General features: G+C 42.7%; 1 protein-coding gene across 1 annotated transcript in view; it reads right to left on the bottom strand.

Moving 5' to 3' along the window:
* DNAH3 (dynein axonemal heavy chain 3) overlaps positions 1-24751 on the bottom strand; it is a 73965-nt gene that overhangs the window by 13827 nt on the left and 35387 nt on the right. Inside the window, exons 31-51 of the mRNA XM_063315077.1 lie at positions 24304-24480; positions 23387-23478; positions 22522-22741; positions 21381-21515; positions 21102-21213; positions 19778-20019; positions 17740-17840; positions 17304-17409; positions 16463-16592; positions 15356-15595; positions 13939-14042; positions 12897-13191; positions 11568-11747; positions 9819-9942; positions 9570-9726; positions 9103-9246; positions 6700-7366; positions 5533-5698; positions 4690-4906; positions 1955-2137; positions 369-567 (exon numbers count right to left, since the gene is read on the bottom strand). Coding sequence (XP_063171147.1) covers positions 369-567; positions 1955-2137; positions 4690-4906; positions 5533-5698; positions 6700-7366; positions 9103-9246; positions 9570-9726; positions 9819-9942; positions 11568-11747; positions 12897-13191; positions 13939-14042; positions 15356-15595; positions 16463-16592; positions 17304-17409; positions 17740-17840; positions 19778-20019; positions 21102-21213; positions 21381-21515; positions 22522-22741; positions 23387-23478; positions 24304-24480 — 3991 coding nt within the window. The remainder of the gene's footprint in view (positions 1-368; positions 568-1954; positions 2138-4689; positions 4907-5532; positions 5699-6699; positions 7367-9102; positions 9247-9569; positions 9727-9818; positions 9943-11567; positions 11748-12896; positions 13192-13938; positions 14043-15355; positions 15596-16462; positions 16593-17303; positions 17410-17739; positions 17841-19777; positions 20020-21101; positions 21214-21380; positions 21516-22521; positions 22742-23386; positions 23479-24303; positions 24481-24751) is intronic.

The following is a 24751-nucleotide window of genomic DNA, read 5'->3' as shown; positions in this document are numbered from 1 at the left end:
CAAAGGGACAGGCCAACTCCCAAGCTACTTTACCTAATTTCTCCTAGAGGTGGAAGCTGGCTAGGTGACTTTCAGCCAGAAACTCTTTCTCAGACCAACCCACCTCACAAGGTTGTTGGGATAATAAGAGCAGGGAGCTTTATGTATGCCATTTTGAGCGGCGAGACAGAAATCTAATAAATAAGTTTCGGACTTTCTCTGAAATGACGTTTCAGTATCCAACGATTCCTTAAATCGAAGGAGATAACAGGAGAGAACTATAACCCAAGAGCAGAAAATGAATATATCCTACCACTCAGTAATATTACTCCAGCAGCACAGAAGTTGTCATTATGGGAAATCATCATTGTTATCATTATTGTTATTACCACTTCCAGACGGATCGGGCTTCCGTTCAGGTTTTATCCCTTTCATGACGCAAATGCTCTCCATGACGAGCTTGACGGGCCCCGGGGGATTCTGCATGGATTTGACGAGAGAAATATCCGCAGGGTTCAAGGTATCCAGAGCCGCGAGGGCGGCCTCGAGAGCTGGCATAGCCTCCGCCAGATCCCCCTCGCATTCTTCCTGCAATCACAGACCAAACCCACCACGCTCAGCAACCGTCTTGCACGCCGCACCATGCAGTCAGCATTGCGTCACGCTCAGCCAGAATCATCGTTAGCAAAACATGTATCAAAATACTGGATTTATCAGCCTCCAAGTTGGTAACCTTGTAGACTCAGCCATCTAGTTTTCTTACAGAAGTGGTTTCCTCTGTCTTTCTTCCAAGAAGGCAATGCAGTATTACTAACCAGGCCAACCTTGCTTAGCTTTTTCAGATTAACTAATGTCAATTAGGTGCTGCCATCTAGCTGTAGTGTGGTTTATAATCCAGAATTTAATAGTACAGATAGTCCTTGCTTGCTGACCACTCATTCAGCAACCGTTCAAAGTTACGACGGTGCTGAAAAAGTAGGTTTATGACCAGTACTCAAAGTTGCAGCTATCACAGCATCCCCACAGTCACATGATCGCAATTTGGGTGCTTGGCAACCAGCTAGCACTGACAACCTAACAACCATGCGGGATTCACTTAACCACAGCACCAGAACTGCCACAACTGTCATCGCAAGTTGCCCCAGTCAAGTGGCATTTCACTTTATGACCGCATCACTTAGTGGTGGAGTTCCCAGTCCCAATTGCGGTTGGTAAGCGAGGACTACCTGTATAAGCTTCTTGTACAAGCCTGGCTAACTTATTCAATAAAGGATGGTTAAAGTAACCATGATTTAGTGCAATATGTATCTTCTTCTAGGGAGCCCTGGAAAATATTAAAAATAGTCAGAATAATAGATAGGTAGATAGGTAGGTAGATATTTTTAAAAATTAATATTCTGCAAGGCAGAACAAAGAATACATGTAAGAAACAACAATATAAGGTAACAGCGCAGAACAATATATGTCAACATTCAGTCATAGTTTATATAGAACACTCAATTCATCAATAGGAGAATTGTTATTATTATTTGCATAATTTATATAATCTTTCCAGATCTGATAAAAACGTGATTCATTCCTTTCAGAAGTCAGTATTCAAATTTTTTCTATCACTTTTTCCATAAGAGCCAGTGAGCATACTTTTGCACACCAATTATTCAATGATAGGTTATCTAGAAATGTCCAGTTCTGAGCAATGCTCAGTGTTGCAGCCAGAAGTAAGAATACAATAAGCTCCTTTTAGTTTGGTTTAGAGTTATCTCCCTCGGAAATATGCAATAATCCCTATTCTAGAACACATTCTCCTTTTTGCTTAGAGAGATGATCTCTAGAGAGAGATTTCTCATTTCCTGAACTGCATTGTGGGAAAGAATGCTCTGATGGGGCACCAACAGCACAATATCCAGAATCAAATAAAATCAAATAAAATCTTTATTATGGTCAAAGATCAGCATAAATATCCAGAAGAAATTACCTTTATCCCCTGGGCTACAGCGGCAGCTTCATTGGCCTCCTTTTCATCAGCAGCCACCAGCTCTTTCTTGGCATCAACCTCTTCCGTTTCCTTCTCAATGTGAAGCATCATTTTCTCAGTCTCTGCAGAGGTTTCAATCAGCTGAGGCTGAAGGGCCGTCAATTCTATCTGCATGACTGCAACCTAGAAGGGGGGACCCAGGAAACCAGGGCAATCTTAACACGACAGAACGTGGTTCTGAAGTCTTTCAGAAACAAACCCGCACATAAATATGATTGGGCATAGCACTTCCTTTTATAGGGTGTAAAGGAAACATTTCAAATAATGAAAAAGTTCCCAAGAGGACAGGGTAGAAGACTTGTCTTATCAAGAAGCCATTAGGTCATCCTCTATCTAATTACATCACCCTTTCTTAGCTAAGCAGCTTCACTATTTCAGTGGTCTAAAATGCTCATCATCCCTGGCCACATGGCTATCTGTGAAGGATGGGAGGTGCCTCCCTTCATAGGATCAAGACTGGGGTAAAATCCAGAATCTAAATTTGAACTTAATAGGCAACTGATTCTATAAAATGAATTATTATTATTATTAATAATAATAATAATAATAATAATACATTTTTAATCTGTTCAATTATGTCTGATTCTCAGAGACTGCCTGGACATGTCCCTACAGTTTTCTTGGCAAGGTTTTTAAGAAGTGGTTTGCCATTGCCTGCTTCCTAGGGCTGAGAGAGGTGGCAGGCCCAAGGTCACCCAACTGGTTATGTGGCCAAGGCAGGACCAGAACTCATGGTCTCTCTGCTCTTGTTCCAGCACCTTCACCACTAGAGCAGACTGACTCTGTCGTTGTCTGCTGTTTTCTTAGCAAGATTTTCAGAAGTGGTTGGCCCTTGCCTTCTCCTTCCTAGGGCTGAGAGAGAGTGACTGGCCCATGGTCTCCCAGCTGGCTTTATGCCCAAGGCAGAACTAGAACTCATGGTCTCCCAGTTTCTAGCTGGATGATGCCTTAACCACTATGCCAAACAGGCTCTCTAAATAAAATTAATAAATAATAAAACTAATAATGCTGTAATGATAAATACCTAAATAACATAGCATGCTCCAAACATATTTGACTGAAATAATCAGGCTCCATACGATCAATACTATAATCCCTGGCAATTGTACTCTTCTGGTCAATACAAACCCAGAAGCAATAAGACATTGTTCCAATACAGTAAAAATTATATCCTAAGCACATTGAGATTTTATCTACAATATAGTTTCACTTTTGTCCAATCTTCTATTATCAATTAACCAATGTGTATTAGTCCATTGATTATTGAAAGCAGAAAAATAATTAAAAGCTGCTCTAAAATGCCAACCTATGACAATGTAGCCATTTCTATAGTAAAGTCATGATACTGCAGATTTTATATACTGGCTGATCATTTCTTTAGATATAACAGATTTCAACATTTCCTTATCTATTATAGTGTCAGTAAATTTTACTACTGCTTATATATGATGATAGATAGATAGATAGATAGATAGATAGATAGATAGATAGATAGATAGATAGATAGATAGATAGAAAGAAAAAAAGGAAGAAAATTGGGGGCAGTGCTACAAGTATCCAGCTGGGGATGATGGACTTCAAACACTTCTGGAGCCAGTTTGTAGAGGATTGCTGTCCTAACAGTCAGAAATCACGATGAGACGAGGAGTAGGTCTCTAGTGTTTATTACTGCTACATTAAACAGAGTCCTAACAAACTGAAGAAGCGTGGGAGAAACCCAGACAGATAAACCCCAAAAGCTAAGGTGGGTCTGATCTGTGTCTCTTTGAATGGCTGCTTAATTCCTCAGTACTACGCATGCGTTTTCCACCCTGGATCGAGGCCCCCTCCTGCTTGCCATCATCATGACAATCTCTTTATGCAAGCACCATCTCTTTCATCTCCACATACTGGATGGAGTGACAGCTAATGTGGGAGGAACAAGGTATGGCCAGGGGACAATTTTTAAAAGAGTATTGGATTCAATAAGGAAGAAGAGGAGGCAGCTCTGACCTTTCTTTTTCTAGGTTCCTACAGCTCAAAGCAGTTCAAAATGTGCCAAACATTGTTAAAATACTGCATAATTATATATATTTTTTCTGCGGTATAATCCTGCACTCAGCTTTCTCAAACAAGCCAGGATGTGAAGCTAACAAGCTAGATCTCGTTTATTTTATTTTATTTATTTTCTATCCCGCCTTTATGATTTTTTTTTATAAATAACTCGAGGCGGGGAACATACCTCATACTCCTTCCTCCTCCTATTTTCCCCACAACAACAACCCTGTGAGGTGGGTTGGGCTGAGAGAGAGGGACTGGCCCAAGGTCACCCAGCCGGCTTTCACGCCTAAGGCGGGACTCACAGACTCCTGGTTTCTAGCCTGGTGCCTTAACCACTAGACCAAGCTGGCTCTCATTCCTAATGTATTAATTTATTAATTGTATTAATCAATTTAATTTATTAATTTATTAATTATTCCTAATTTATACCCTCATTTCTATGGAACAAATGAATCATGACCCAGTGTTTCCTTCCTGATTTCTTTGACTGCTTGCAGGCAGGAAGAAAAGTGGGAGCAAACGGGCTAGGTGCCCTAGCAGACAGGACAGCTAGGCCACAGTAAGCCACAAATCCTGGCTTCCAACAAAAGCCATCATTAAGTAGTCCTCTGCGAATAATCGAAGCCCACACTTACTTGTGAAGCAGCAAAGTCGAGTTTTTGAAGGCCTACAAGGTAGCGGTTTCTCATCATATCAACTTCATGCCTTTTGGTGTTTAGTAGCGTTTTAAAAGTCAGAATTAATTCCAAGTAGGATGTGGGTGTGACATAATTGTGCCTTCGAAGAATGTTGTAATAACTGACTGAGAGTTCCCTGACACTTTCTTGAAAATACTTGCACATGAATACCACCCTACGGGAAAACATTGACACGTTAGAAATAGTTCATGGGTTAAAAGATCAGATTCTGTCCATTAAAATATAACAGCCACAGAAGTCTGGTTAAGTCCTGGTTTAGGAGGTTTGGACAGTGCACAAAGTTATAGTCTAACTAGGATTAAGCAGAATTGACAAAATCTGAGTGAATAAGCACGAAAAATCACCCTTCAAAAAATACCTAGACACCAAAATGGACAAGGGACTCAATAATTATCGTAAGTGATTTTCATCATCATCATCATCATCAAGGGACTCAATAATTATTAATAATTACCACTAGCCACCACCTACCTTTATAAAAAGCACACAGAGCTGCATTTGGCTGTCATTTATGATAAGCTTTTAACTTTATTACAGTCTGAATGTGGATAATCGAATGCCCTGAATTTTTAACCAAGATTCTGTGTCCTCCTGCCATTTTGCTACTGTTATGAGTTAGGTACCAAAGGGTGCTGATTGTTTTTACAGCTTCATTACTTATGTATATATTTGAAAACATCCTTAATTTGCATTGCAAGCATTTCTACCCTAAAGAACAAGTTAATATAAGAAGAGAGGAAGGAAAAGGGAAAACAGCTCTATAGTAATTTCATAACATACGATTTTCTGATTTCGTCATCCAACTTCACATCCTCTAAGAATTTGTTTGCAACCATTTCCAGCGCATCTGTGGGCCACTGCTGGAACCAATCAATAGTGCAACAATTGATCAGTGATGGGAACATCCGTAAGCGATTCCGGAATGCATCTCCAATCGGGCTCATGGCTGAAAAAGATACAATAATCCTTCCTCAGATCTGTTGAGTCAATTGTTAGCATGTTTCCTACAACAGTACGTGGGAAAGAGCTTGGGAGACGGGGTGAAGAGATGCTGCCTGTCAGATAAGAGAGGGCATAGCCCACAGCTGCATAACAGGTGGAGAAAGAAGCTCAGAAGGGACCCTCTCTAACTTCTCAGACTGTAAAAGAGACAGCGGGAGATTTGTACTTTTCAGACTTGTAAGATTCTGTTAATGAAGCCTTACAATACAGTAGAATTAGCTCATCTGGCTATGCTTCCTGTCTGGTCTACCTGGGAAGGCTGACATCACAATCTTGCAAATCTGACAGTACAAATCTCTCGCCATCTCCTTTACAGCCTGAGAAACTAGGGAGGGTCCTTTCTGAGCCTCTTGCCCCATCCATTATACAGCTACAGGTCAGTCTGGTTTTGTGGAAGTCCAAATTTGCACATGTGTCACCTCTCCTGCAGGAGCTGCATTGGTTGCCGATTTGCTTCCGGGTCCAATTCAAGGTGCTGGTTATCGCCTATAAAGCCCTGCATGGCTTGGGGCCTGGTTATTTGAAGGACCACCTTTTCCCAGGTACATCTACCCGACCCACCAGATCAGGGAGGTGGGGTATGTTACGGGTCCCACCCATTAAGGAGGTCCATCTAGTGGGTCCATGAAGCAGGGCCTTCTCCATGGTGGCTCCCTCCCTGTGGAATGTCATCCCCACAGAGATAAGATTGGCCCCCACCTTAATACTCTTCCAAAAGGCTCTGAAGACATGGTTTTGCCAGTGGACCTGGGAGTCCCAGGTTGATGCGGAGCCCATCAAGTGCTTCGTTTGAATGTACTGTTGCCGCCAGGGAGGTGGGAGTGTAGTGGGTTTTGTATTTGGGTTATTTTTATAAGCTGCCCGGAGTCACTGTGAGTGAGTTGGGCAGCCACATAAATCTCTCTAATTAATTAATTAATTTAAAAGCCCTAGAGCAAGCCATACCTAGAACAATGTGTAGATTTTTCTTCACACGCTCAATGAAGAAGTTATACATGGCCAGGGGTGTGGCTTCAATCCTTTTTCCTTCAGTCCTAGCCGCACTCTGCATTTTCTCCACAATGTCTGCCTTCTCGTCTGCTGCAAAAATGTTAGGCACGTCCCCAGTGTTCAGAAGCATGTTGATATCCTCGACAAAAGACTCATCTTTTATTTGGTTGTCACAGAACAAGAACACCGTGTTCTTGTTGGCTACTCCTGACTGCAGCATGACCCTCTTAATGTCCTCCCTCCATTCATTCATGGTGTAGAACTTGGTAATCTCAATCATGAAGAGCTCATATGCATTCATGAAGGTGCCCAGCTTGGTGGCACTCTGCCGGCCACTCCCACCAATGCCCACCAGCAGCAGATGGCCATTGTCTTGCTTCAGGACACGACAGATGCGGGAAATGTGCTCAATGGCAAATTTAAACATGACCAGAGACATGGGGGCCTTGCTGATATTGTTGAATTCCTCCAGGTAGTATTCCATGACTGATGTCAGTTTGGGCAAGTCTGTGATCTCGTCATATATCTTTTTGTCACTGGATGGTTTGAAATAGTCTCCAAAGAAGAGACTCCGAATGTTGTCATCGGTGATTTTGCCGGTACGAGACAAATGGCTTAATACCTGTGGAAGAGGTAGAAGAGGAAATCAGATAAATAGGGCTGTACTCTTTGCCACCCTTAGGCGGACATGGCAAGTCAAAGTAATATCACTTACCCATCTTTTAAAAAAATGTATCTGCACTATTGAAGAGCAAAGCATAATCAGCAACCCATTTTTGGCAACTGATTGAGAATCTTCAGAGCAGGCCATAAGCACCCCACAAAATGGCTGCCCAGGGGATAACTTGGCAGTTCACAAAATGGCTCCTACAGTTGGCTTGGCTGGTTAGAAAACACATATTTCTATCAGAAGATAAATGGGCATGGTGCTCCCTGCCAATGCAGCCTCTGAGTTGTTCCTCCTCTCCCTCCGGTGCTTACGTACTTTCGGAAGTAGGCCCACATCTCTGGGGGCAGTACCCTGCCATTTTTATTTTCTCAGAATGCCTGTGGGGTCCATGTGGTGGCCAGAGGCATTATGGGAAATAATGATGATTTGATGTTTTGCTTTGCATCATCAGTGCAGGCAGGAAACTTGATGGGTATTTAGAGGACGTTGTGGCCAAAACCTGGCTTGCCTAAAGCAACCAAGTCACCTTGAACATACAAGATAAATTTATTAGCATGCAAAAAATAAAACGGTGTACACTGGGCTCCCAGCAAAGCATTGGCAGCTTGCTGAGCAGCCCTGAGCAAAAGCAGAACCACAGCTTATTTGCCTTTGGCCCACTACATTTCAAAAACAAGACAAAGAAAAAGGCAGAAACAGTATAAATTACAGCATAAAGAGAGCCAGTTTGGTCTAGTGGTTAAGGCGCCAGGCTAGAAACCAGGAGACCGAGAGTTCTAGTCCCGCCTTAGGCATGAAAACCGGCTGGGTGACCTTGGGCCAGTTCCTCTCTCTCAGCCCAACCCACCTCACAGGATTGCTGTTGTAGGGAAAATAGGAGGAGGAAGGAGTATTTGGTATGTTTGCTGCCTTGAGTTATTTGTAAAAAAAAATAATGAAGGCGGGATAGAAAATAAATAAATAAATAATTGGAATGTTTTAGATAACCCTCTCTGGGTGACCTTATTATTATCTATCCCTTCCTACTAGGTCACCATGTCAGCTACGCTACCTTTATGATCTGGCCAGTGAACATAAACCATTTGGTTGACTGGGCCACTGAGCCCTACCTGATTCTTCCCTGTCTCCACTCAGGGTCAATGCAGTTTGCTGTGAATATTTTTCTCACAAGGGCACTTTAAGCAGTCCCCATGTAGGAGGAGGCACCTCAACGGTTAGGGTCAGAGTTAGAATGTAGCTCATGTGTGTATGGGGAGTACCTTTTACCACCACAAGGAGAAGCAGAGAACATCACTCCCGCTCTTGGCATACCCTGTGACCCTAAGCTTTCTCAGCTGTGGGTCCATCCTTGTGAAACAAATTGCCCCCTAAAATCTGCAGGGCTCCCACCTTCCTATCATCTGTAAAGCCATGAAGACCTGGCTCTTTAGTAGAGTATGTGGAACTTCAGATGTTTCACTCCTAAGTGTGTATTTCATTATGTTATTTTCTACATGCTGATGTCCGTATTACTTTTACATTACCCTCCTAGAGTCTTGGGAAATGAATGGGGCATACATCTGAGTAAATAACTACATTTCCCAATTTCCTTTTTTCTGTAGGATTCTGCAAAACTGGGGGTGCGGTAATGATGCATTGCCGCTGTCCCCTGCACATCCCAACAACTCTCTCTGCTTAAAGAGGCCAACCTTATCCACACTCTGTTTAAAACAGTCAGAGGTTGTTTCTTTCATCATATTAAAAAACACGTCTCTGTCTTCGGCATCTATCAGGCGGTCATAAAAGACCCGATAAACTTCATGGATCCAAAGTCTGATCAGTTTTCCTCCATCCTGCCAAAGAAAAGAAGAACGGGGAGGGGTATATAAAAATGGTAAAATCAATTTGGGGACAGAGAAGACAGGGTGAGTGGGAACGACCTTCCCTTGATCACTGGTTCTTGAGAGACAATTGACATCAATCCCAATGTCTTTAGTAAATGTGATCAAGCAGGCACTCAAGGCCCAAAGTAACCAAAGCTATTTTCTGCAATGCCCAAAATTCCCTCTTAACTCCACACCACACCACACCAGCAATATGATTACCTATCATTTTGGATAGATAGGAAGCCCCAACATTGGTTTTAGGTCCGTTACAAAAGGAAAAGGTAACACACCTGTAAATGCGTATGCGGGCACAGTAGCACCCCTCGAATCACGCGGGAGAAATCCCGTAGATTAAAGACGTAGTGAGATTTCGAAGGCGTGGGCAGGAAGTTGTCCATGGCCAGCTTGTAAATGTTCATGGTGGCGTGGACCAGCATTTTGCCAAGCCTTTCAAGGGAACGCAAACCAAGAGGGGATTGCGAGTCAGAAGAATATAAAGCCACGGGTCCAGCAACGCGGGTTGGAAAGGAGATGCTCACCTTAAAAAGGAAGCTTCAAACCCTTTGCTGAAATGCCAGTCTACGATGGAAGTGAAAATCTTGGTTAAAACCTCATCATCGAAAGAACTGATAGAGATGATGTTCAAATGCCTCACGAAGCGCCCTGGGGATAGAAGGAATGGAGAACGCCACATGACTGGACACTCTGCTTCTCCTTCTAGATGACCTTAGGCAGACATTTGAATCTACTGGCAACCATCTTCCTAAACCACAGTTGTCCCTCACATTCCCTTCCACAAGTCCCACAAGGTGATCTGCAGAGCGTCTTCTCTACACCAATGGGGCTTGGTGACTCTTGTGGCCCGTGTACCTCTGCCCCAAACCAGCACACACAATTCTTGTGAAGTCAGTAACAAGAAGAGACTTCATAGGGGTGTCTGCAGGGTATGGCCAAAGAAGTCAGATGGTGGCCATGACAATGCAATTGAAGGTCCACCTGGTTTTCATGCACTTCGATCGCACCATTGTGCCTTCTGTCTTGATTTTTTTGACCACACGCTGAAGATGCATCTAAAGAGATGGCAGCAACTAACCCAGACAGGCCAAATTCTTCCAGGTGGAATGATTCTATGACGCATCAAGGAGCTTGGGTCTGAAAATGAATGAAAGGCCGTAGGAGTTGTATAAATAATCCTTGAGCTATGACCATCCGTTCAGCAACCGTTCAAATTTACGATGGCCCTGAACCAAGGGACTTACAACCTGTGCCCAAAGTTACGGCCGCTGCAGCGCTCCCGCAGTCAGGTGATCCCCGTTTACAATCTTCCTTGCCGGCTTTCCCAGAAAGTCAGTGCGGAAGTTGGTAGGGAAGGTTGCAAGCCTCTGGCCCCTGCCAAGAGGACTCCCGTTGGTCTCTGGGGGCTGGCTAAAAAAGCTCCATGCCGAAATCCAAGCAGGATTTTCAGCCCCAGAAGATATTTAGCCCCTGAGTGGAGAGGCCTCAGAAGCTTCTCCACTCTGGGGCTGAAAATCCAAGCAGTTCTGAGGCCCTCATGTGCTCAAGCCACACCACACCCCCACGCATGCTCCCCGATCCTCCTATGCACCCCCTCGCTCCCTCCCTCACCTGGCAGTGCCTGGGGCTTGCAACTTCCTGCCAGCTTCCCCACTGATTTGAGTGTGGGAAGCCAGCAGGAAGTTGCCTCACCTAACGATCAGGGCACTCACTTAACAATGGCAACCAGGACTGCTGGTCTTGCCGTTGCTAAGTGATGCAGTCACGCGATGTGTCGCCTAACGACTGCATCGCTTAGCAACAGAACTTCCAGTCCCAATTATGGCCATAAGTCGAGGACTGCCTTTATTTGATAGGAAAAATGGTCGTAAGTCGAGGTCTACCTCATTTGATAGGAAAATGAGTGAAAAGAAGCACCTTTCCCACTTGGAATTCCAATACTACACACCTCTACTGCAGCACTGGGCTGGGACCAGAAATGCTCGGGTTCAAGTCCCTATTCAGTTCACCTAGTGATTTGGGACCAGCCTCTCGGCCCACCCTGCCTCTCCCTTGTTGTTTTGAGGTATAAAATGAGAGGAGGCTTTGATTACGCCACCGTGAACTTTCAGAGGAAAGGTGGTTGGCAAAGCCCATAATTAAATGATTACCTAAATAAATAAATGGGCCCCTTGCTCCTTCCTCCTTGGCATCCTCATTTTGGCTAGAAATTCTGTGGTCAGACTCCACCTAAGTTTGCTATCAGAGCAACCGCATCTTCTTGAATTTAATACCTGTAATATCGTTCCTTCCCCCGCCCGGAGGACCCATGGCCGAAAGAAAGAGAACGTCCACAATATCCAGCCTCGTGGTATCTTTCTTATCGTACCAGTGGCCGTGATTGATCCATTGCCGAAGGAGTTCGATCGGGGGCTGAGCTCCGTATATTTCCTTGGCTGGCATGTTTAAGTCATCTAGGAAAAATGTGGTTATGCTTGAGGCCCCAGGGGAAAATATAGGTATTATTTTCATACAAGTAGGAAGAAGGTCGATACGTGTAGGCAAAATACACAGATGGTTTAGATACACTTAGGAAGAATGTCGATACACTTCATATATCCAAGAAAAGCAAGGATGGAATGGATTTTAAAAACAAACAAACATTGAGATTGCTGATATTTATCAGTCAAGACAAAGAAAAGGAAAAAGAAAAGAACAAAGGGGAAAAAAATTATAGAAACCCAGAAGACCTGAATAACTATTGCATTTTGTTATTTATATTCTTACCCACTTGCTTATCACAAAGACCCTTAGAAGTATTTTAGGCCAGTGGTTTTCATACTAGAGACACAGACCTATTACAAGGCATATGGGATTTTTTTCCTGCTCAGCTGTGGTTTATGGCTTAGCACAATGGATAAATCCAGTCACCGACTTCTGAAAGCCTGTCAGCCTTACCAGGTAGACCAGACTAGACACACAACTAGATAATGACTAGAGAGCCAGTTTGGTCTAGTGGTTAAGGCACTGGGCTAGAAACCAGGAGGCTGTGAGTTCCAGTCCCGCCTTAGGCATGAAAGCCGGCTGGGTGACCTTGGGCCAATCTCTCTCTCAGCCCAGCCCACCTCACAGGGTTGTTGTTGTGGGGAAAATAGGAGGAGGAAGGAGTATTAGGTATGTTCCCCGCCTTGAGTTATTTATAAAAATAATAAAGGCGGGATAGAAAATAAATAAATAAATAGATAGATAAGCTAATTCTACTTTATTGTAAGGCTACATTGACAGAATCTTGCAAGTCTGAAAGTACAATTCTCCTGCCGTCTCCTTTACAGTCTGAGAAACTGGGGAGGGTCCCTCCTGAGCCTCTTGCCCCATCCACCATCCAGCTGTGGGCTATGCCCTCTCTTATCTGACCGTTCCCTAGGCAGCATCTCTTTGCCCCGTCTCCCAAAGTCTTTCCCACATACCATTACAAAGCCACAGTTTACAGCTCATATAACCCAGGCTTCCACAGCTTCTTAAACAACCATAGTTGAGACTAAACACAGCTCTGGAAGGGTATGTGAATCCAGGGAGCCGCAAATCTGAAAGAAACAAACAAAAGATACAGCTTCTCCTCTCACCCACAAAGACGATGGCTTTTTTCCCCATGGTGGGCCCGAAAAGACCCTTCCTTCTCCTGTCCAGCTTTGACATGATAATATCCTGGGTCTGATTGGCAGAGGTCCTGGCAGAGAAGTTGACAACGTTCGGTACGTATTTGGCCTTGGGAAGCTGGATCAGGAAGCTGTTGGTGATGGCCGACTTCCCTGTGCCAGTGGGTCCCACAAACAACAAGGGGATTTTGTGCTCCACGTAGGTTTTGAGGAAAAAGGACAGCCGGGCGGTTTCTGCTGTTGGGATGATCAGTTCTGAGACCTGTTGTGATGAGAGAGTTGGGCGAGGATACGAATGCTCAGGAGAACGTCCTCCCTCGCCTGTCGTCCTGTTCTAGCACAGTCTCTACAGCAAGGGGATGGAGGGTGGTAGGAGCTTCTCAGAGCTCAGCCAGCCTCACACACTGGGAAGCCAAAGATGGACAGTACTTCACTTGTGGCTTATTCAGTAAACCATGATTAAGCCTAAGGTGGCTTATTGCAGCAGTGGGATGCTGTCGGATGGTCCCAGGGTCTACACAACCCCTGGGGGAGGAACAGGAGGGAAAGCAGAGTGGGTGGAGTCACTTCACACCTAGGGAACATGGTTACAGGTTACACAGGTACAAACTTTTCCAATGGCCACCTGTTTCAGCAGTGTCCATGTCAATGGATGGATACTCCCTGCTGCTGCGTTTAATTGGGTTCAGGCTCCATCAGAAAGAGGAAAGGGGATTCAGATCACTCTCGTCCTTTTCTCTCCCCCAATGGCTACCCAGCACTTCACCGGGCTGTAGCAAAATTACCACCTGAATATGTTCCTTTTCCTTTGCCCTCCCCAACTCGTTTTCCTCTTACGTTGTGATCTTTGTAGATTGCAAACCTGAGGGTAGGAACAGATTCTTTTCATTGATTTATAGAAGTTATGGGAAGCTTTCTGGATGAGGGGTAAATGCATTAGTTACTTAACTAAACAGCAAATAATAAGCATTTCCTGACCATGATGACCCCTGCAGCACAACTTTTTTACCTTTGCACCAGCAGCAACTGTTTGCTCCTCCTTCGTTATATAATCTGTCCACATGTTCCACTGTCCACTGGCTTGTTTATGAAAATAAAAGTCATACACAGACCCTGGTTGCAAAGGAGGGATAAAAGGACTTTAGAAAGCTTGTCAAGATAGCAAACTGGCATTGTGTTTTCTTCTATGTTATCAAGTCTGGAAACTGCTGATCCCAAGCAAAAATAATGTCATGTTTCTGAATCTTAGCCGTGGTAACTGGTCAGTTTGTATTGGCCACAATAATTAAAATTATATAGATAATAAATGTAAGCGCATTCACAGGAACTTGAAAAGAAGAACATCGCCCAGAGATGGGCCCTTTTTTAACTGTCCCAATCTGCAGCATGGACTGCAAGCAGCTATGAACATTGGGCCGCATTTGGCAACAGCTGTTGGAAGTCTGTCTCTGAAATAGGAGCTTATCTGGAATTCCACCTAACAAGACTGTTCCTCTAACTTGGATCTCTTAAACCTCTTCTTGGTCCCTTTCCAGCTGAATTCTTTCCCCTTTGTACCAAAGATGCTGCACCACTTGAGGCCAGGAGCAAGGCCATGCTTCCAAAAGGAAGCCAGAGGGTCAGGTGAAAAAGTTAATCGGATTTCGTTTCCTGTAAAGGTAAACCTTGATTAAATTCACATGAGACCACCCTCCCTCAGGATTTACTCATCTCCCCTTTGTTCCTGCTGAGAGTTCAAAGTCACACCCAACTCTGAAGGGTCTGAGTCCACATCTAAGGCTTTGGAGGAGGGGGAACAAGAAGTTAGAGGCCCATGCACATCTGGAGCTGCAACTGGAGAAGTCTGGGGTACCTGCTTGTCCCCCTTCCTGATCTCCTTCTGGAATGGTCTGTGGGAACGTTCTTGATGAGAGGAAAAGCCGCAGCCAGGTCAGATAAGAGGCAGCTGAGCCCACAGAAGGAATGGGGGTGTGGGAAGCGTCTCAGAAGGGACCCTCCCTAGTTCCCTGGAAAGTAAAGGCGAGGGGGGGGGAGAGATGGGCTTTCAGACTTGCAAGATTCTGTTACTGTAACCTTACAATAAAGATGGTGTTAGTACTACTCACGGTATTGGTTTCTTGACCAAGCTACCTTGAAGGGCCACCATCAATCCTGCAAGTCTGAAAGCCCATCTCTCCCCCCTCGCCTTTATAGTCCAAGGAACTAGAGAGGGTCCCTTCTGAGACGCTTCCCACACCCCCATTCCTTCTGTGGGCTCAGCTGCCTCTTATCGGACCGTTGCCTAGTCTGCGGCTTTTCCTCCTCCCATCTCTCAAGGACATTCCCACCAACCATTTCACTTTCAGAGCTGCAAAGTGATTCCTTCCCATTGTTGATGGTTTTTTCCAATTAAATCCCTTTTTAAACCTTGTGTATCCTAGACGCACCTCTTTCTGGAAAGATATTGTTTTTGGTCAGCTTCACACTTTTGGGGCGTGGGTTCTCGTCATCCATTCCCATCAAAAGGTTTCGGTAAAAATTGTCAAACTTCTTCCGGCTTTCTGCATTCAAGGTGCCCCCGATGGTCCAAACCAGAGAGAAGAGGAAGAGGCCCTGCAGCCACAAGGTTATCTGCTGGCTGGACATGGTCTCTCCTGTGTCTTCATCACCAGAATTCCTGATTTCATCTGTACAGAAGAAGAAAAGATCAGCAAAAACAGCAAAGCGGGAGACAGACTTGGAAGAAAGTCACGTGCCTCCAACACAAGCAGAAGGCAGGTCTCCACCTCCTAACTGTGAGTATCTCCATGGCATCCGGTTGGCCACTGTCCAACAAAAAGCTGGAATAAGAAGAACCTTGGCTGATCCAAGAGAAGGAGGAATCCCAAGTGCCACTAAAAAAAGTTTTATTTGGCCTGATGGGTTTCAGAAAACGTATTTCTTTTTCAAGGGCATTCTGAAAACAGAAACAGTATCACAAAGGACACTGGTTGGCCCAAATTTAAAAAAAAATTGTGGCAGATTGACATTCCTCCCTCTCTCGTTGGACTACTTCAATTACTCTTCTTTCACTGATCTAGTCTAACAGCAAGAGTTGGAACCCAAGTTTTCCTTCGTTCTATGCCATCAGTATTCCACTGGTTTCCTCCATCCCATGATCTTCCTTTCCTGAAGTCCATTCAGTAGGGCAAGCAGGGTTGGATTTCCAGGTGAAAGTCCAGGGCCCCACAACTCACAAGAGGACCATCTGGCCACCCAGAGAATGGCATGTTGTTAGACAGCCACAAAGAGGTTCATTATTAATATCTTAGCACAGTGTTTCTCAGCCTTGGCCACTTTCAGATGTGTTGACTTCAACTCCCAAAATTCCCCAGCCAGTGTTGCTGAAAGTGGCCAACGTTGAGAAACACTGCTTTAGCATGTCAGACCCCCACAAGGCCAACACTGCTAACTCCAGCATCCTTTTTTTGCACTTCTTGCTTTCAAAGTTGCAATACAATAACTAAAATGGTCCTTCAGTTTTGTGATGCCTCAAAGCACACACTTAGTCTTACCTAGCAAAGCATCAAACAGAGTCATCATGGTGTGGGTCAGATGGATAGGAGAGGTCTGAACCAAGACTTTGCAATGATGGCGAATAAATTCCAAAGAAGGTTGGATGAGCCACATAAAAAGGTCGTCAATCTGGAAAGCAAACAGGTTGAGAGATTGAATCACCGGATGCGTCACATTTACAATTGATGGGTAATATAACCCTTCCACAGCCAGCAGAAGGATGAGACTTAGAAGAGTCCTGCGCTGCAGCCATACTCTCAGAGGATGATGGGACCTGAAGTTTTCCTGCACACTGAGTAAGGTTGAATTAGCAGAGGACATCTGTTTAGATCTAAGGATAATCTAAACTTTCTCAGTGTTTATGGATGTGGCAGAGTTTCAAAGGGCTTTGGAGCTACATCTTGGTCAGATCCCTCACCTGAGCAAACCCCCAACCTCGTGACATTTCAGGCATTTTTTAAATGGTTTTATTGCAATGCCCCACCATCACAAAAAAATGTATGGTAATGCCCAGCAATGAAAATCTGCCAAACCATTAAAGCTTTAGAAAGGTCCTACATTAAAATGATGGACACAGATGGAACATGACGCCCCTTCCCAAACTAGTTATTTAAAGCCTGCAAGTTATTTATTTCCATTGTTGAAACCCTAAGTACTCTTGGGAGCGCAACAGGTGACTCACAAGGAATTATTTCATAAAGAAATAAATACAAATAAACATAACAGTATTTAAATTAAATCAAATCAAATCAAATCAAATCAAAGGTCATTAATGTAAATTCCCCCTTCCCCATCAATATTAAAATACTGAGAATGAAAATAAAATCAGAGCTGGCTCACCAATTCCTTGTGTACATCTTGTAGATTCGAAGGCAGAATGTTCAGATAAGAATCCTTCAAAGGTTTCCAGCCCAACTGATGAGGCTCCATATAAATCATGCCACACCTGGAAGACATAGGAGGATTGAGTTGCACAGATTTACTAGTCAAGATGAGAAAAGGAATAAGTTATGCATGCTGACTTGGCCTTCAGACCACAGCCAGCAGTCACTGTCAGTGCTCCTAGAGCACCAGTTGTCGGTTGTCAGAAGCCAAATTAAAATATGGTCACTGTGTTTCAAAAGCTCAGCAGCTTGAGGTTTCGTGGGCTAGTTCGGGGACAGGCTGTTTTTTCCAGCCCTGGTTTTCCCCACGTGCCACGGGATGGCATGGACATGATGCCGTCATCAGGAGGAGGAGGGAGAGATTGGCTAAGAGCTCAGCTGGCCAGATTTACCTGCTAACAGTTGCTGGAGATGCTTGCTCAAGATCTTCTGGCTCAAAGATCAAGCTCATTTTTGCACTCATCTGAATTATCTCACCACTCATCAAGCACAACTTCAATGGAAACAGAACAAGAGCTGCTTCAGTGCTGCGTGCAGGAGAGTTTGCAACAGAACCGCAGACCATTGTCTTACTTATATACTTTTGTTATAGCTGCCCCACTTCGTTCAGTACTTCGCTGAGCTGCCCCTGGAGGAAATTATACCAGAAGCAGGAACCTCTGCCCCAGAAAGCTCCATGCTTACGAACTATTGTTCTTCATTCTCCTGGCTCACAGAACCACTAGTTTTTTTAAAACTAGAGTGCATATATTTTCCATCTGAAAAGGAGTCATTTCTCTCCATGGGTAGAAATGACATTCCAAAACAAGATGGTGATGAAGACTGATTTTTCTAAAAATGTTTCCTCTTATGTTTGAAGGAAAACAAGGAAGAAAGGGTAATGAGCAGGTTCAGAGGTCATGACAAAAATAATCTTCTATGTGATTTTGGCCATATGAATCTTTGCTGGGTTTTCCTCCCTAACATGACTATTTCCTTAGAGGTTTTTGCCATGTTTTTTTGGCAAACTGATTGAACATAACCATCATTAAGGTAACAGTTCTCCATACATTCTTGCTGGCTTCTCATGTCATGCTGAGCCATAATGTTAGGTTTACCATGCCATGCAAATCCAACCGCTGTGGTTTATAAACCATAAGTTATAATTTAGTGTGCATACAAAGCCACTGTCTTATTCAATAAACCATGATCAAAGAAACTGTGCCTTAGTACAATCTGCAGATTAGCCCAGCAAAACTGACTTCTTTAAAGTTTTGTTTGAGGATTATTCTTGGGTCTCAACATTCAATTCTGCTTGACCAATAGGATAAATGAAAGATAACAAGCTCCTCATGACTGTACAGGTAGTCCTCGACTTACAACCACAATAGGGACCAGAAAATCCATCGTTAAGTGGTGCAGTCATTAAGTGAGGCATCATGTGACTGCACCTGATTTTATGACTTTTTATGCCATGGTTATTAAGTGAATCACCTGTAGTCATTAAGCAAGACATCACATGACAGCGACTTGCGACCTCCTGCTGGCTTCCCCATTGACTTTGCTTGTTGGAAGCCAACTGGGAAGGTTGAAAATGGCGATCATATGACTGCAAGATGCTGCAACTGTCATAAGTGTGAGCTGGTTGCCAAGTGCCTGGATTGTGATCACATGACTGCAGGGACGCAGCGACAGTTATAAGTGCAAGGACTGGTTGTAAGTCACTTTTTTCAGCACCACCATAACTTTGAACAGTCGTTAAACAAATAGTTGTTAAGCAAGGACTACCTGTACTGGAGGGAAGCAAGACACTCACAAACCCAAGTTTATTGGGCTTGATCCCATGGCAGTAAGCCATATTTATACATACATACATGGCCAAAAACAAAGCTGATACACAACTGCAGTCAATGCATTATTGTTTTTGTCTTCAAAGTTTGTCTTTTCTTGACTGATTTATTGAAATATTTCACTGAATTTTGCTCTCTATTGGATACAGAGGTAACTGCAGTGAGATCAAAAATTCAAGATGGTGGCCACATTCATGTGATTGAAGCTCCACCCTTTTTAAGGGGCAGGGCTTTGATCACATGGTTGTGACTCCCATCTTGATTTTTTTGATGCCATCTTTGCAGACACCCCTGAAATATATGTGTGTGTATGTATATTTGTGTTTGTGTGTGTGTGTGTGTGTGTGTGTAAGTGCATACCCTCAATTTTTAAAGTAAGTTTAATAATTAATGTTTAATAAATTGGTTTAGTGCTTTGAGGTGTTTTAGTGGGAAAATAGCCTAAATGCTTACATTAAATATCTAAACATCTCTCTTGCTAAGTGCTTTTTGGCTTAAATCAGATTAGTTTATTTGCTTCTAAAAAACGCTTCAATCATTCAACTGAATTAGTTAATGCAACCTAGAGGGCTATGTCAGATCTGAAAAAAGTACGAATTACCTTCTTGTTATCATCTAATACAGTATTCATGTTTTCTATCCAAACAGCATCCACCGGGCCATCAAAGATAATCCACTTCCTGTCCTCTGTGGTCGAGGAAGCCTGCTCTCTAAAGGTGTTTGCAAGAACGCCATCTGTCCATTCATGGCTAACAGGATCAAAACATCCATACAGCTGCCCCATGGTGATTGCTTTGGGATTGATAATTTTGTATTCAACAGCAGATTCCTCCATTGATTCTTCTAAAGGCAGAGAGAGAGAAGGCAGCATATTTTAAATACTAGGGAGTATCAGTGGCAGAGGTCTATCACTCTCCTGTCCATACTTTTGAGCTTTCCAGATGCATCTGATCAGCCATTATGCAACACAGAATCCTGGAGTCATTGGGGCCTTTCGCCTGGTTGAGCAGTTACTCAGGGTAAAAACAATGACCAAATATTGGTATCTATGAGAAATGTGCAAAGGGTTTCAAAGTTGGACCACTGTGAACACAAAGCAGCTATTGCAAAAGTCGTTGCGAGTCGGGCAGCTTGCAAATTTGATAAATAAATAAAAGATGGGCTGCTTCAAGCCTTAGGGCACTGTTTGGAACTCCAGACAGCCGTTTCCCCCAAATGCTACCAAAGTGCTCGAAGCAGTTGACCGCAAACAACTGTTTTGCAGTCAAAATTGGTTGTTCCAAATTTGAAACAGTTCTGAATTCAACACAGTTTGCACTTCCCTATTACCTAGCTAATGGGAAGGGATTTCTTGCAACTGTTTAATTGGTGCATACCAATAGCAGGTTATTTTAACCTGCTGTTTCTTTCTTTAAAAAAAAAAACAGATTCGTTGTCGTTCTGAATAAGAGGATCTGAAGATTTGGTCTGACTTTGTGATAGAAAGGGAGGGCTTATGTGGAAACAAAATATCTGTGATAGCCCAGAGTCCAGTGGAGTTGAGCAGCCAATAAAGAGATGAGATGTAATGTAATGTAATGTAAATAAATGGGTGATTTATTCTCAGCTGTTCTGGATTTTAATTTTTGTATTATTTTAATTGTTTTATTTTTTAAATCTTGTTGGCCACCCAAAGTCACTTGGTTTAATTATGAGTTAATTAGTTAATTAATAATAATAATGCATCCAGCCAAATGTCCCCAGAAGTCAAAGCTGGAACCCAGACAGTCAGAACACAATCTACAAAAAGCATCTATTTCTTTGAGCCAGATTTAGAACGCTCTTGTCCTTTTGTGAATTTTGAAAAACCAAGGTAGCTGTTTCCCCAAGAACAATCTTATTTTATATGAGAAAGCAAAGCGGGCATCCCTCGTTTGTTCTCTCACCTTCGCTCAAATCCCTGAGTGCAGCGGCAAGCACTTTATAGGCAAATGTTTTGCCCCCCATTGGTTCGCCGACGATCATAAAGCCGTGACGCACCATCATCATCTCATAAATCTGTAACATGCAATAAACAGGTTGCATAGTTGAATCGTGATAGGAATCAAGGGACTTTCTAATTGTGCAAGAGCCTCCGTGTGTTGGAGGTCAATATAAAATACTGATCTCCACCACACTGCTTTGCTAGGAATAGATATTTTTAAAATGAGAAACATGGAAGAAACCTGAATAATTTTCCCAATAAACCAGGGAACGGGTTGAAGATTCATTTTCTCAATATTGTGATTCAGTGCCTGGATGAAAAGGACATAATCAGGTTGTGGAAGGACAATTCCGGGAAACAAATCAGATATGATTCCCTGTGAAGTAGAAGGGAAAAACAGGGAGGCATTGAAAAACTGAACTTCCAGGAGCAATTATACGTTTATTTTAAGCAATTATTTCCAAGGCTCTGTACCAAATTTGGCAAATTGTTGGGAGTCAGACGGCATACAAATTTAGTAATAAATAAATACATCTGTCCCTGTTCTGCATTCCCAGGTAGATTCAAGAAAGTTAAATTAGTAGGAATTAGGAATTAGGAAGCCAGACATGTGAAGAAGTTCTTCATCTGACAACACCCCCCATTACATCCCCAGGGTGTAAATCTGGGGAGTAATATATCAAAATGTCATTCTGATATATTACTCCCCAGATTTACACCCTGGGCCTCTTCCTCCCATCTTTTCGAGTCAGTAACTCATTTGAATGTTTCTGCCATCTGTCTTTTATTTATGAAACAATTTTCTCTGGTTCGAGAAGCAGAGGTTCCCCCCTCATCAGCTACCACCCTTCCAGTTACAGACAAGTGTACAGGTAGTCCTCCCTTAACAACCATTAATTTAGTGATGGTTCAGACTTACAACAGGGCTGGAAAAAATGATTTATAACCAATCCTCACACTTATGACCATCACAGCATCCCCATGGTCATGCGATCACAATTTGGGTGCTTGGCAACCGGTTCACATTTATGACCATCGCAGCGTCACACAGTCACGTGATCACCATTTTCAAGCTTACCAGACAGCTTCTAGCAAGCAAAATCAATGGGGAACTACATGTTTTGCTTAACAACTAAGTGGTTCACTTCACAGCCGCAGTGATTTGCTTAACCACCACAGCAAAAAAGGTACTAAAATCAGGTCAGATTTGCTTAATGACCACTTGACTTAGCAACCAAAATTCTGTTCCCAATTGTGGTCGTTAAGTGAGGACTACCTGTAAAAATGCTTTGCTTTGGATTTATCCTAATCATTTCGTAATCCTTGTTCCCTGCTTTATTTTGAAGGAATTAGTGTTATCAGCATCTGAACAACAATCTTACCTGAAACAAAGGGACATCTTGTGCCAAAAATTTAGCTAAGTTAACATCCAACAGAGCTCTAAGCAATAACACACTTTCATTTTCTTCAGGATATTTTAGTTTCAAGTTCCCTGCTGCTGTCAGAACTGATTTGACCGCTCGCATCCCATAATCATAATGATGTTGTGATGACAACTGTTCAGAGCAAAGACGATACGTGGCAACAATTTTCTGGGCAAGGCTGTGAAAGATAAGAATACGTTCCCATTCCTGAAGCTCAAACATCAAGGGGAGAAAGAAGGATAAATATCTATATATATCACTGCACTTTATTTCTAAAATTAACTCAGCAAAAATCCTAAGGGTAATGCACAACGAAAACAAATATAAAAGTATGAAAAACATACTTTAAAACTGTTGTTTAGAAACTTTACAGTGAAAGAAAAAATAGCAAAGGCCTAAAATAGATATAACATCCCTGAACCATTATAAACATTAGAACTATGTTAATGACAGATTTTCTTCTTATTAAGGGGATCATATTGACTACAGTTCTAATAACTCGAACTTATTACTTTAGCTTGTGGCTGCAATTAAAAATAAGAAATTAATCTCTCTGTTTGGCATTAGCATTTCATTCACCAAAAAAGATTAAGCCTTGTTATTGACTCTGTAGCTAGAAAGAAGAAACTTGAAAGCAAATCTGAAGACCCACAATAATAATCTAAGCATTTTGACAAGACTCTAAGATGGTTTCTGTTGCTTGCAAATTTTTCCTGGATGGGATTTTTGAGTGTAAGAAAAGAAAAAAAAAAGGGGGGGGTATGGAAATGTGTCTTTAAAAAAAAGCAATAGGTTTATTTAGTAAAAATGCAGCTTTACATACCTTCTGGAATCAAGAAATCCCATTGAATAAAGTGAAATTTCACCAATCAAAGCATAATCTGGGACCATCATGGCTACTGTTCGGAATAAAGCCTTTAAAATATAAATAAATAAATAACAGCACATCCTAAAGAGAGTAAAAATGAGAACATTCCCAATTTTTCCTTATGAATCCTGCAACTAATTATTTTTTGGCATTTTTCCTAGTGCACATTTAACTGATGCAAAATACAGCATGGATTCAGTTGTTATTAGCCTCCAAGTTTGCTTACTTAAAACCTTTTAAATGGTTGAAATCGCACATGATCTCAAATTCAAGGAAACGAGGTTGTGCAAGACTCAGCTATTCATGATTAAGCTATTTAATTTTGTATTAGGATTTTGTTTTAATAGGAGTCCAGTGGCCGCATGGGTGTCACTGTGGCTACTGATGTACCTTTCTAGCCCCGGATTTAGTTCTTGCAAAGCTGGTGCCTATCTGAGTTCAACCTTAGCTATGTTGGCTAGGAGGCTGCAGGAGTACAATTCAACCCTTGCAGTGAGTCTCTGCTTCACTCAGCTATTAAAAAGTCCTGGAGGAATAAGATAGTCTTCACCTGATGCTAAAAGGAAAATGTCAGGGCAGCCTCTCTATAGAGCAGTATTCTTCAACCTTGGCAACTATTGTGTGGACTTCAACTCCCAGAACTCCCCAGCCAGCATCTTAAAGTTGTCAAGGTTGAAAAACACTGGTGTAGAGCTTTAGACTTGAGGGCAGCAACATCTGTATCACTTAGGAACTATCCAAGGTCCTGTAATATAACTCTTTCTTCCTCTTTCGATGTCTGTATGCTGTTTGTTGCCTTGAGTAAGATTGCACAGGGCCAATCTTACTCAAGTCATGGTTTCTTAACTTCATTAGGAAAGAACATGGTTCACCTTGAGGTTATCAGGAAGTTCAGCTCGCCCAGCATACCCAGGATTCATTGTGATGAATACTGCACAGGTTGGATTAAGAGAAATTTCTGTGCCTTCAAAGAGGAACGTCCGGAGCTTACGAATAATGGCCTGTTGAATACTGAGGATCTGTTGTGCTACCACAGAGAGCACTTCAATCTATGAAAATCAGGACATAAAAGCTTGTCAAGGATGTGGGGACATTTCTTTGTTGTTGCTATTGTTTAAACATACTTTAAACCTATTTTAGCTTTTGGCATACAAGTGATTGTCTACTCTCTGAATCAAAATGGCAGGGAAGAAATCTACAGATGTGCCAGTGGTGCTTGAAAGATCTAGGGGCTTCATTAAAGAAATTCAAGAATGACAATGCTGCCAAGCCCTCAAGTTGTCAATTATATATAGAAGTCTACTACAATTGTCCCCTATT

The sequence above is a fragment of the Candoia aspera genome, chromosome 14, assembly GCF_035149785.1.
Source record: "Candoia aspera isolate rCanAsp1 chromosome 14, rCanAsp1.hap2, whole genome shotgun sequence".
Classification (NCBI taxonomy): domain Eukaryota; kingdom Metazoa; phylum Chordata; class Lepidosauria; order Squamata; family Boidae; genus Candoia; species Candoia aspera.
This window is presented reverse-complemented; position numbering and strand designations above follow the sequence as displayed.